Source organism: Dipodomys merriami, unplaced genomic scaffold (genome assembly GCF_024711535.1).
Source record: "Dipodomys merriami isolate MVZ:Mamm:240054 unplaced genomic scaffold, mDipMer1.0.p SCAF_22, whole genome shotgun sequence".
In the NCBI taxonomy this organism is placed as follows: domain Eukaryota; kingdom Metazoa; phylum Chordata; class Mammalia; order Rodentia; family Heteromyidae; genus Dipodomys; species Dipodomys merriami.
The window spans coordinates 14,176,643-14,190,371 of NW_027203604.1; the positions used below are offsets into that span (position 1 = coordinate 14,176,643).

Here is a 13,729-nt window from a genome sequence, read left to right on the forward strand (position 1 = left end):
AAGTGCGCGGGTTCCCTTAGTGACAAGTAACGCGCGGAAGATGGCGGCGCCGACGGAGGTAGCGATGGCTGCGGGCCCCGCGGAAGCGACCGAGGCGGCCGAGCTGAGCCGCGACCTGGGCCGCCTGCTGCCGGGGCTGGAGGCTGACAGCAAACTGGGGCGGCGGCGCGCGTTGGAGGCCCTGGAGCGCGCGCTGGACACGGCGGCGGGGCCCGGCTCTGACCCCGTCACCTTTCAGGGTCCCTGGGCTGGCCTACTGCTTCCGCGCCTGCTGCGCCTCCTGGCCGACCCCGCCGAAGGCTGCCGCGCGCTGGCCGTGCACCTGTTGGACCTGGGCTTGCGCCGCGCCGCGCGGCCCCACGACTCCCTGCCGCGCCTGCTGCCCGTACTTGCCGCGCGTCTGGTCCGGCTGGAGCCCACGCGGCCGCCGCCCGAGCCCTGCGAGGAGCTGCGGCTGGCGCTGGTGCAGCTGCTCGGCTTGGCGGTGAGCCTGGGCGGCGCGGCGCTCGCGCCACACCTGGACGACGCGGTGCGCGCGCTGCGCAGCACGCTGCTGGACCCTTTCGCTGCCGTCCGCCGGGAGAGCTGCGAGTGTGCGGCCTCCCTGGCGCGCGCCACGCCGGGTAAGCCCCGTGATCCCCGTACCTCTTCTTCTGTGGCCCCAGACACATGCCGTGTGAGCCCCCTGTGGTCCATGCCTCCCCCTCCCCCCCCCAAGGTCCCAGGCCCACTTTGGTGGTGAGCTCCCCACTCCTGTCCGTCCAATTCTTAATCTGACGAGCCTGCTACGGTTCAGTCCTTTCTGGTGACTGTGCAATCTCCTTTGGCGACCTCTCCTGGCAAACTCCAACCCAGGCTAGATGATATCCCGGCGACCCTAGTTCCCTGCACTTGTTCACCGGTGCCAAGTTCCTCTCCGGAACTCTCACCTGTAGCTCCTGCCCTGATCCCCAGAAAGTGCAGAAATTCTTTTTAATGGGGGTGATTCGGTGGCTTTTATGGAAAAGATTATGGAACTGGTTTGGAGACACTGCTCAGAACCTCCACTTTGGCCCTATACCTCTATTCCAGTACACATATGTGTCTTTGGCTTGGGCCACTGTCATCCTTAAGTGGAAGGAGGCTGCCTTTCTCTTCCCTTTTAGTCCAAACTCCCATCTTTTCAACAGGCCCATCTGATAAGGACGGTCCCTTCTGTCTCAGGCTAGGATTGCAGAGTTGCAGGATACTGGTTAGTGTGGAAAGAACGCTTTGTAAAGAAGAAACATTTAAGTTGAAAAATCTATGGCCAAAAGAGAGCCAGCCTTGAAAAACCTGGAAGTCAACCAGCGTCCTGGAGGGAAAGGCTGAGGAAAGAGACAGCAAGGGCTTCCTGATCATCATTGTGGGTTTTTTTGTTTTGTGCCAGTTCTGGGACTTGAACTGGGCTTTATGCTCTTGCGTGGCTTTTTCCACTCAAGGTTGGCTCTCTGCCACTTGAGCTAGCCCTCCACTTTGCTGGTTAGTTGGAGATAAGAATCTCACAGGCTTTTCTGCTGTGACTGGCTTCAAACTGCAGTCTTAAGATCTCAGCGTCATGAGTAGTGAGAGTTACAGTGCCCCGTTGGGGGTTTTTGTTTATGTTGAATGGCCAGAAGAAGATGGTCCTGTGGTGGTGGCTGCAGAGCTGGGCTGGGGTGAGGCTCACAGAGGATGCCCTGGTAACCAGTGGCCTTCCAATCCTGCAGACCACTTCCACATGCAGTCGGAATCTCTGATTGGCCCCCTGATGCAGACCATCTCCCACCAGCACTGGAAGGTCCGGGTGGCTGTCATTGAAGCCACAGGGACCGTGATCCAGTTTGGCAACGGGAAGTCTGTGGATGATATTCTTTCCCACTTTGCTCAGCGGCTCTTTGATGACGTCACTCAGGTAACAGGCTTTCCCTGCCAGACAGTAGGTCCCATTTGCAGCAGCAACCTGCTGATTGTCTAGTTCTTGTCTCTTCTCAAAGGTGTCATGTGTACCACATTCCCTTTCACCAAGTATAAGGGTGTTCCTGTCTCATATCTTGAGAAACTAGGGGAAATTGGATTGGCTCTGTGAGAGAGTGGTACTGGCACTTGAACTCAAGGCCTTGTGCTCTCACTTGACTTTTTCATTCTACCACTTGAGCCAGTCTTCAGTCCAGCATTTTACTGGTTAATTGGAGATAAGAGTTTCATAGATTTTACTGCCTGGGCTGGCTTTGAGCCACGATTCTCAGATTTTAGCTTCCAGCACCCTTCAAAATAAGTTGTTTTAACTTTAGCATCTTCCCAGGGAATATAGAACAGGATTATTCCTCTAACTATTGTCCATCCAAAGTGATTTTTGGGGGGGAAGTGGGTGGAGGTCTGGTTTAGGGCTTGAACTCATGGCCTGGGCACTGTCCCTGAGCTTCTTTTGCTCAAGACTAGCATTCTACCAGTTGAGCCACAGCACCACTTCTGCCTTTTTCTGCTTATATGGTACTGAGGAATGGAACCCAGGGCTTCATGTGTGCTAGGCAAGCACTCTACTAAAAAGCCACATTCCCAGCCCTCCCTGAGCTTTTTTGCTCTAGATTAGCACTCTACTACTTTGAGCCACAGCTTCACTTCCAGTTTTTAGGTAACTAATTGGAGATAAGAGTTTCACAGACTTTACTACCCATGCTGGTTTTAAACTGCAATCCTCAGATCTCAGTCTCCTGAGTAGCTAGGATTACAGGTAGATCAGCACCTGGCTTCTTGCTCTTTTTGATGATTCATCAGTTCCCAATGAGACAACCAAAGTTGGCACTTGTCTGTGCTGTATACCAGGCTTAGGTGTCTGTGCAGGCTACCAGCTTCATTCACTTTACACTGTTCTTTTTTTTTTTTTTTTTTTTTTGGTCGGTTGTGGGGCTTGAACTCTGGGCCTGGGCGCTGTCCCTCAGCTCTTCAGCTCAAGGGGAGCGCTCTACCACTTGAGCTACAGTGCCACTTCCGGTTTTCTGGTGGTTTTTATTGGAGATAGGAGTCTCACAGTCTCTCCTGCCCGGGCTGGCTTTTACCTGCGATCCTCAGATCTCAGCCTCCTGAGTAGCTAGGATTACAGGCGTGAGCCACCAGCGCCTGGCAACTTTACACTGTTCTTAAATCCATGCTGGCTATGGGATTAAGAAGTGTGTATTTTTACCACATCAAAACACTGGTCAGATGTTGTTTATGCCCTGAAGCTCCTACTAGCTGGCTGTAAACTTGGCCACCTTATAAATGAGAGCTTACCTCACACCAGGAACCTCTACCCTAACAACTTACCTACATCTTTCTCATGACTCAAGATCTTATAACATGTAGTGTTTGGCATCTGTTTTGTGTCATTTGTGTGTTTTCCATATTTACCCACATTGTGGTGTGTGTCAATGTTTTGTTCCTTTTCATGGCTGAGTAGTATTTTGTTTTGCTGTGAGCATTCACCACATTGTGTTCATTTGTAGATGGCCACTTGTTTCCACTTTTGGGCTGTTGTAATTCTGTGTGAGTAAAGCCATGTACCACGTGTCTGTGTCTTTCTATTCTTTGGGGTAAAGCCTAGGAGAGCAATTGCTCAGTCACACCATAGATCCCTAGTCAGTGTGGTCAGGAACCACCACAAGGTTTTCCATAAAGGCTGTGCTCTTTCACGCTTCTACCAGCCCCTCCATACCATAGTCCTGCTAAGATTACAGTCATCTTAGTGCATGGCTTCCTTTGCCTAATGATAAATGGCATGCTCATTGCCACACAGCTTATCATGTGTAACTTGGCCTTTCCCCCTCACTTTTCCTCAGAATTTGCATGATGTAGCATTCAGTGTGTGACTCACAGTACAGTTTGTGTACCATTGACTTGTGCACAGGCAACTCAAGGGACCTAGAGGCTGAGAACTGGCTCTCAGTTTCTGTTCTGAGGCAGGCAGGCAGGACAGCTGGAGGGAGGAGGCCTATGTAGGTCCACAGGCAGAGTAGGCTGTACCCTCTGGGAAGGAAGCTCCATTTCACCCAAGGGCTGGGCTTCAGTGAAGCTATGTTCCAGGGGCCTTGGTGCACCCTTTTAGTCTTGGGCCATCTGTGTAGATCCTCCAACAGTGGATGGGGGACAGAGGTGCTGGGTCAGCACCTCCAGTAAAGAAGACTTGGGCTGCAGAGTGAAGTCCTGGAAGCAAAGCTGAGAACCCCCTTCCAGTAGGAAAGGGAGTTTCCTGTGTCAGAGCTAAATCATTGCTGACAATATGCCATAATTGTGCATGTGAGCTATGTGAATGGTGTGACTGTAAACAGTGTAGCTGGGTGTAGCTAGCTAGCTGTAGTTACAATAATTGTATCTAGAGTACCTTTGTCAGTAGCTGTCTGGAAGTCAGGCTGTGTGTCCATAGCTTGCTTTGCATTATCAGCAATAAGAGTTAGCTCAGATGGTGCAACCCTCAGCCCCATGTCCACCAAGGGTGAGGTTGGTGTGGCTCCCAGTCTGGTGGCTATTACCCTGACCATTTAGTATGAGGGGTTACCTACTCTTTCAGATCTTTGCATGTTATCATTAATAACGCCTTCCTGTTAACCCATGATAAGTTATGATAACAGTACTTTTTAAATAGTTGAAGACTCATAGGAGGTTCCGTGGCCCTGTGCCTGTGGCTGCCTGCCCTGGGTTCTAGTACGTGGGTAGGAGCAAAAGGGATAAAGCACTACTAGGCTCTGGCTGTGTTACTAGTATTAGGCTTTGTACTCCCTTCTCCCTAACATATTTGTTCTTCTCAAGAGCTCAGTGACCTGCCCTCTTTCTTATTTTGTAGATAGTTTAAGTTTCAGGGAGGTGGGCACTGGCCCGGGCCCCAGGCTAGCAGAGTGGGGTTGGGGAGTTATTGGTCTCTGTGTCCTGTTGGAGCTGGGGGCAAGGAGAGTGGGAGTGGCAGCAGAGCAGTTCTACCCTGAATGCATGTGAATGAATATTGAATGGAGACTGGGCACACTGGTGACTCACTCCTGTAATCCTAAACTACTTAGAAGGCTGGATCTGAGATCAAGGTTTGAAATCATTCCCAGTAGAAAAGGCTGTGGAACTCTTACCTCCAGTTAACCAGCAAAAAGCTGGAAATGGAGTGTGGCTCAAGTGGTAGAATGCCAGCCATGAGCAAAAAAGCCAAGGGAGAACAATCAGGTACTGTGTTCAAGCTCCAGTACTGGCGTAAGAGAGGTTGGGGAGGAGAGAGGGGAGATACTGAGTGGATGCTGCTGATGCCCAAGTGTTACTAATGGAAGAAGAGCCCCCCCCCACACACTCCAGCAAGGGCACTGTACAAGGTGGCCCCTGCCTTGTCTGAGTAGACTTCCTCGTTGTAGAACTTACTCCCCGGTGTTAGCCTGGGATGGCATTGTCTGAGCCCCTGGCTTCTTCCAGGTCTCACCATGCTTTCCTCTCCGGGATGTGCTCCCAAGGTGTGAGTCAGGCACCTAGTGTGGGTGTGGGCTTTTCCCCTCGTTGGGTGAGGCCTGTATACAAGCTCTTCCCTCGGCCAGCTGTAGCACTGTGGGCCCTGTGGCTTCCCCTTGGGGCTTGGTGACCAGTGGCTATGCCATTGATTGTCACTGCAGCATCTCAAATGCCCAGGGTTGGACAGGGCCCAGCCTGGCTTGGAGATGTTGACAAGGAAGACGGCACACGGGCCACATGGCCCAAGCACCTTGGGTCCATAGAGACTAGGCAGAGTATGGAGGATGGGTGAGGGGGCTGCAGTGCCCTGGGACCTTGGGCTTGATGGCCTAGGACCCCTGAGGATTCATTTGTTTTGGGGCTACCATCCCATCCCTTCTCTGGCCATTTATACTGAGTTTCTTTTCTTTGCCTCAGGTCCGGCAGGCAGTGACATCTGTGGTAGGGGGCTGGCTCCTGAGTCTGCGGGACCGCTACTCCTTCTTCCACAAGCTCATCCCACTGCTGCTGAGCAGCTTTAGTGACGAGATGCCTGAAGTCCGGTAGGTGGTGTCCAGGCCAGGTGGATGGGTCTTCTCCTGGGGACACAGGAGGCACACCTTTGCTCTGTGCTTCACTGGGAGTCAGGTAGGTGGGTGACCAAGGCCACCACTTACAGCAGTTCTGTTTCAGCTTCAGGATCTCTTGTAGAAGCTGAGACTAGGGCACACAGATGGGCTCTGGTTTCTAAGACAGTTTGCATTTCTTATATTCTTGGGCCCCTGGTTAGACATTGTGTGGTCAGTTCGTGGTCAGAACATGGGGTTGGGGACTTAAACACCAGGCCCTGATTCCCCCCCTATACCCCTTATCCCCTAGCTCAGCAGGTGCCATCCTGAGGCCTGCACCCACAGGGCATGGTGTTGTGGGAGGGGCTCCACACAATGCACCAGCTTCATTGCTGGCCTTTTCCTGCTGTTGCTAAAGGCAGTCGGCTGCCACCCTGTGGGAGAAGGTCGGGCTGCAGTGGCAGAAGGAGAATGAGGAAGACCTGAAGGATAAGCTGGACTTTGCCTCACCACCCCCAACCCACTACCCCCCACAAGGTGAGTGCTGCGTGGCGGAGGGAAGGACTGGGAGGAAAGTTTGTATTTACTGGGGAAGGAGCTCCTGACCCTGAGGAAGCCTCTGGCTCTGAGTGCCTGACCAGGTCAGGACAGCTCCTGTGTCTGAAGACAACAGGAACCCAGTTTGAGGTCCCAGAGAAAAGGCACCTTCTCCCACTGGGCTACATTTCCCTCCTTCCTAGTGTCATGTGCTTCCTGGGCAGGTATAGAACTCTGTCCCTAGAATCTTCTGGGGCCCTGGGAAGCTTCCAGAAGCATCCTTAGAGCAAGTATAGGGATATGTTAAGCTGGCTTCTAGGAAGTGTTGGTGAAAGGCTCAGACATGGAGGGATGAGAATTTTGTCCTTTCAGCAAAAAGTAGCTGAACCCTGAGCATGTAGGTTCTAGACAAAATGAAGTCCCTGAACTTCCCATAGCCAGTATCCCATCTTCCCGGGCCTGGCCTGAGTCATGTATGGGCCAGTATTACTAGCCTGCTAGGCTGGGTCCACACTGTGTCCCTGAGGAAGGTCCACTTCTCTGCCACCATGGCATGGCCCCCCTCTGCCTTTCACTTGCTCTCATGTAGCATGTCTGGTAACTACAGCATTTTATACTTCAGAGACAGGAAGTAATGACTGTAACAAAAAGCAGGCAGGGCCGGTGGGGCCATGAAGGTGCTGGCCCTTTGAGGTCCACACTGCCCTTCCCTCTGACCAGCGTCTTTCTGCTCAGGCAGCTTTGCCCACACTGTGAAACTAGTACAAAAGGAAGTCCTGTTTTGGAATAGGTACAAACCTGTGTTGGCAGCAGATACTGATTTAGTTTGAGAACACACTGTCCTTTTTAAATGTAGAACCAAGATGTAAAAGGAAGCATATGTGTCTATTTTGAAAGTACCAAAAATGCAGTAGGATGCTGAAGCTTTTCTCACCCCCCTCTGTTGGCACCGCCTGCCTTCACTGTGGATCTCAGCTGGGCTCTGGGCATCGATCAGTGGTGGTTCTTCACAGTTGTAAGGCCAGCCATTTACTTACTGAGCGGTTTCTCGGTCCACAGGAGTCCAGCAGTGCTGACTGGAACAAGCTGGCTTTGTGGGGAGGGAGTTCCTGTCCTTGCTGGTAGACACTAGGTCACCTCAGCAGATCTGCTGCAGAGCTATGGTAACTGAATCAGAACAGAGGGAGGCTCTTGCTCTCATAGACATTGTGCACATACACGTGCTTACACAGCATGCATGTGTGTGCACATACATGGCCCCTGTGCACTCATTCACACACCTGCCCTGTGCACCTGCCTCTAGCAAGGGTCCCCACCCCCTCCTGCAACAGAGGCTTCAGGTTCTCTGTTTTGGAGTGAGGCTGAGGCCACAGGATATTTCTGACTTGTAGTCACTGAAGTCTGGTTTCTTCAACATTCTGGGGCTTACAGTGTAGTTATTCTCAGAATTTTTGTTTGAACTAGAGCAGAATAAATTTAGAATTTAATTACAGTAGTTAGTAACATAGGCACTAGATTTCATTAGATTTTTGGTATTTTTCCTCTAAAGTTACTTAAGTGTGTAGAAGAGAATTTTAAATGCAATTTCTCAGACTGACTTTTGTAGTATCTCAAGTGTCAGGCCACATCCATCTTTTGTTCTGACTCCATCTTCGTCTTGCTGCCGGCAGCCCTGGGCCCTGGCCTGTCTTCCCCAGGTGGCCATGCCATAGCTGCCTTTCAGTAATGATGTACTTTACATCTCTAAAGTGTGTTCTGTGGCCTATGAGCTTCAGCCAGCACCACCTCAGAAACCAAGATGGAGGAGGGTTGGGAGGTCATGCCGTCCCTGACATCTGGGTTCCTTGGCAGCCACCTCTTCTCAGCTTTTTTGGTGTTTGGGAGAAGCCATGCCCTGGTAGCCTGCACACACTGCCGCTCCAGAGGGTTGGCCACTGGCAGCCAACACCAGCCAGAGATGCTGGACTGTTTCTGGTTCTAGGTGGTTGGAGGTAGAGCAGGTGTGGGAGTGTCTTGTCCTCTTGGTAGATGTTGTAGAATTGTACATGTCACTTTCTAAGCTGGCCACACTGTTTATCAAACTAGCTGCACTCTTTCATGTCTGCCCTCAGCTGAGGGTCTCAGTTGCCCTGTTCTTGGTATCTTGGAGGTGCTGGGGTGCAGTGGTGTCACTGCACAGACACTTTAATTTGTGGTTCCTCGATGACATGTAACAAGTGGTCTTTCATGCTTGCTTAGTCTTCTTTGGTTAAGTGATGGTGAGGTGTTTGTAGCTCCTATGTTGGGTTGAAGTTGTTTTCTTACTGTGGAGTTTTGAGGACATCTTAGTCACATCAGTGTTCTGTGTATCTTCTCTGGGCACCTGCCTTAGAGCGCCCCACTCCCACCTGAGGCTTAGAGCCTGCCCCCCCCCCCTTCTTCTCAGGTCTCCACTCCTGTGTGGCCCTCACAGAAAGTCTTTCCTTGCTGCCACCCTCTTGTCACCCACCTCCTTCCCCACTGAGCCTACCCTGTGTTGATCGCCTCTTCCAGAAGGCAGGCCTGTCTCCTGGGCGTCCCCCCAGCTGCAACCAGTGCATAGTCTGCAGACCCTCGAACTATGGTGGGTTCCTAGCCTGAGAGCATGACACTGAGTCATATACCTGGTCCCATGCTCACCATGCCCACCACACACAGAGGGTGGGGCCTAGATATGGTTCTCCAGCTCAGGCTTCTCCTGCCCAAGGAAATAAGAAAGACCTTAGAGCATGGGGCTCTGGTTCAAACCCTAGTGCCACCCAAAATAAAAGGAGTAGAAATAGACCCCCGTCTCCCCCCCCCCCACTACAGCCTGCTCTTAGCGTGAAGGCGTCACAATGTCAGTTCTCTGTTACAACACCCCCCCTTTAAAACAATGTAATGGATGGGATGACAGGAAGGACATCATTTATTGTCATTATTCCTTGGACAGAGTTCCCCCTCCATGGGATCACAGGTTCATGCTTCGCTCGTCTGCTCATTGTGCTGCCTGAAGGGTCATGTGGCACACTGGCTTCTGTGCTCTTTCTTCCTTTGCGACATCATCCTGTTTCATGTTTCCTCACCAGGCCTACATGCCAGAGGAGAGGTGTCTTCTGCCTGGCAAATGGCTGCCAGGCCTATTTACCAAAAAAGAATCCTGTTATAGAAGTAAGTAGGATTCCCTCTGACCTGTCTCACCATGATAGTGATTGGCATGCAGTGCCTCTCTCTGTGTGGCTGTGTCCTGTCTGCTCTGCACACTTGCACTTCAGCTCTCTGTGAAAGGCTGGACCGGTTGCATTGTACAGAGGAGAAATGACTATACATGGGTTTGCATGCAAGACGGCAGGTCCCACACAGTTCTGGAGACGAGTGGCCTGAAGGTAAAGTGATCCAGGGGTCACAGTCCTTGCCATGCCACACTCCACATGAGATGTCTCCATTGTTTCTTGGAAGAGCAGCCTGCAGTCATCTCTGTGTTCTCTGCTTTGGCAGTCAGCTAGCACCTTTCCCACACCCAATGTCCTTCCTGAGTGTTTGCAATGGTTTTTAGTACATGGTGCTCAGTCTTGCCACTCGTTGTGGATAAACAAGCTAGGAAGTTCCATGACCTGTCTGGCTGTCTGCAGTTAAGTTACACTTCGTATAATTGTGCAAGAAAATGATGCCCCATGTGCTCCCAACCCAGATGCCTCAAAACTTTGCACTGGCGTCCTCCTAATGTGCAGAGTAGATCTTGGCAGGTCTCCAGGCTCTTGGTTGCACCAGGGACTGTGAGTGTGTTTGGAGTGTCTGCTACTAACCTACCAGGGGCCCACAGGGATCTGTGATGGAGATGTGGCTCAGCTTGCTACAAAATTGCCTTGGGTTAGAAAGGAATCAGATGGTAGGAAAAGTTCACGCGACTTGTCCTAACATGGGTTGGACACTGCAGTGCGAAGGCACACAGTGCCCTGGGGCCTCTCGCCCTCAGCCTGCATTCTTTCCATCACCCATGCTGATAGTGCTATGTACATACCAACAGACTCTTCACCTGTGACAGGCAAGTGTGCTGCAGCCCTGCAGCCCACCATGAGCATGTCTTGTGGTCACTCTGTGTGGCTGTACCCATCTGAACTGCATACCAGGCTTTGGTCTTGGTCTTTTTTTTTTTTTTTTAAAGTATCCAATTTCACCTCCTGGGAAGAGTTATGTCCATACTATACTGGGAAGGAAGAACAAGGGTGGTCACTGAGCCAGAGCAGAGGCTGCACATGCGTCCCACAGCTGCTTGCTGGGCTGTGCATTTGGAGGTTATGGTAGTTGTTGTGAGCTGAGCCCTCACCAATTGCCCTTGGGTCTTATGATGCCATCCTGCTGGCCAACAAGGGCTTTAGAGTCTAGAGCAAGCCACCAGCAGATGGGGGAAAGCTCCCACTTTGTAGGGACCCACCTAAGACTGAGACCAGAGCCCTCACCTTGGCCCTCAGCCCAGAAACTACAAACTTTGAGCCTAAACTCTCCCACCCTCACCTCCTTCTCTCCCATGTGTGTCCTGTTGTCTGTCCTGCTGTCTGCATTCCCTCCTGTCTAACAGTAGAATATTTGCACTCCTCACCTCTACTGGTGGCTTTTGGCAGAGTTAGATAATTACCTTCAATTATGTTCCAACTATGAAGATAAAGTAGCTTTGCAAATATTTGCATCTCTTTTTAAGGTTAATAAATAAGTCTTTTAATTCCAGTTGTCCGTTTGTGTTCTGCTGGAAGCTGGACCCACATGCCCTGGTCAGTCGGGGGTGGGGCGCCAGTCATTTAAGTAGTCTGTTCAAGCTTTTTGCTGGCTGAAGTGCTGCAATTATGTTTTCAAAGAGAAGATGAATAGATGGTGGCCGAGCTTCCCGGGATCCTGACCTGGCAGATTTGGACTCTGGACTTGGGTTAATGATTTCTTCAGACTGTACTGTTTACCTGTGCAGACTTGCAGCCTGACAGAGCTGTGGCCTCCAGCAAGCTCATAAATCAAAACACAAATAATCAAATCTGGGAAGGAATTTGGATGTGAAGGATCTGAAGCCCTCACATACTACTGGTCGGGGGCAAATGGTGGGCTGCTTTGCAGAACAGCGGCAGTTTCTTAGCATGGTACCTGCCATACCTCCAGCCCCTCTTCCCCAGCAGTGGAAACCCAAGACATTTTGCTAAGCCCCCACAGTGGCGTCTGAATGTGGGCATTGTGTATATGCCAGTGGGTTAGGGGTGCACAGACCACACAAGGAAGGAGAGCAGTGTGTGCCCTGACACCTTGTAAGGACTCGTGCAGGAAGCCTGCTCTGTAGATGTTTCTAGAAAAATCCATAGGCACTGGAAGGAAGTTATTGGCCACCAGGGCACCATGTAGGCATTGGAAGGGGTTCTCAATGGGGCTATGGTAGCTGCATAGCTGTGTGCACCACTCTCCTAGCTGAAGATAAGTGCATCTAGCCACAAAAGGGCACCAGGAACACAGACTGGGGAACCCCACTGAGACTGGGGTCCAGTCCCAATCTGCTTATGCTCACAGTCTGTATGGAGGACTCCCTATCAGAAGGGAACTGAACCCCATCTGCCCTGTTGCCTTGATTCCTGTGATGTCTCACCAGGAGCCAGGTCTCCTCAAGGGTGCAGGTGCAGTGAGGCCCACTTTTGCTGGAAGGTGCACAAGGAGGCAGATGGTCTGAGGACTGCAGTGTGGGGCCTGAGATGAGGCTGTGGAGGGTAGTCTAGAGTGTCCTTTGCAGAGCCATACTCTTTCCAGGTCCTGGTTCTCCATGACCTGACTTAGTCTTTTGTTCTGTCTCCTTTGTGTATAGCTTTACCTGGAAACCACTTGGAGACATGGAGGAGACCGCTTAGGTTTAATTGTCAAACTAGTAATTTTGGAAATTACCACTTTGGAACTTTCTGGTGTTTGTTGTTTAAATTCACCCTTAGAAGACAAGCATTGGATTCAGTTTGGAGTGTAGCACATCCTTTGCTTCAAGTAGCAGAGTATCGACAGAAAATGGAATCTGCTCTTTGACCCAGAAATTCTAGGAGTAGGTGTCACTTGTTCTGTCTGGGGTTGCCCTTCTTTTGTGCTGGTCCTGGGTCTTGAACTTGGGTCCTGGGTTCAACTGTCCCTGAGCTTTTTCACTCAAGGCTAGTTAGTGCTCTACCACATGAGCCACAATTGGAAGTAAGTCTGACAAACTTGCTAACTTTGCACTGCCGTCCTTAGATCTCAGACTCCTGAGTAGCTAAGATTCCAGGTGTGAGCCATCAGCGCCTGGTGTTATGGCTGGTTGTGTGTTTGTTTTTTGTTTTTTGTTTTTTTTTTTGTCGGTCGTAGGGCTTGAACTCTGGGCTTGGGCGCTGTCCCTCAGCTCTTCAGCTCAAGGCGAGCTGAACTCTACCACTTGAACTACAGCGCCACTTCCGGTTTTCTGGTGGTTTATTGGAGATAGGAGTCTCACGGTCTCTCTTACCCAGGCTGGCTTTGAACCGCGATCCTCAGATCTCAGCCTCCTAAGTAGCTAGGATTACAGGCGTGAGCCACCAGCGCCCGGCGTGTGTTTGTTTTCTATGGGACAAGTGTCTTGCTGTGTAGCCCAGGCTCTTCTGGAACTATCTCAGCATTTGGAGTGTTGGGATTTCAGGAGTATGTCACCCCAAATATAAAGCCCTCCCCACAACTGCTCACCTCATATTTTGTTTGTAGACTAAGTTGGTAATACTCAGCACCACCCTCAAGGATGGTAATATCCATAGCCCATGAACCAGGTGATTCCATTTTTAGCATTTATCCAAACTAAGCAATCAGAGATGTATAAAAAGAATTATGTGGCCAGGTGCCGGTGGCTCCCTGTAATTCTAGCTACTCAGGAGGCTGAGATCTGAGGATCACAGTTCAAAGCTAGCCCAGGCAGGAAAGTCCACAAGACTCTTCAATAAACTACTAGAAAACTGGACATGGATCTCTCCTGCCTTGAGCAGGAGAGTTGAGGGACAATGCCCAGGCCCAGAGTTCAGCCCCACTACAAAAAAAAAAAAAAAGATTGATGCAATGAGATGTCCATTGTAGAGATAATTATTTTTTAAAAGTTGGAAACAACTGGGTCGATTAGTCCTGATCCCTGTCTCCTGGAGGTAAACTGTAGTGTGGGCTCCTTTTGGCCCTCAGGGTCAGCTCTG

General features: G+C 50.9%; 1 protein-coding gene across 1 annotated transcript in view; it reads left to right on the plus strand.

The window, feature by feature from the left end:
• Dnaaf5 (dynein axonemal assembly factor 5) overlaps nt 1-13,729 on the plus strand; it is a 44,793-nt gene continuing 31,064 nt past the window's right edge. Inside the window, exons 1-4 of the mRNA XM_070033378.1 lie at nt 1-623; nt 1,728-1,912; nt 5,872-5,996; nt 6,421-6,539. Coding sequence (XP_069889479.1) covers nt 41-623; nt 1,728-1,912; nt 5,872-5,996; nt 6,421-6,539 — 1,012 coding nt within the window. The 5' untranslated portion in view covers nt 1-40. The remainder of the gene's footprint in view (nt 624-1,727; nt 1,913-5,871; nt 5,997-6,420; nt 6,540-13,729) is intronic.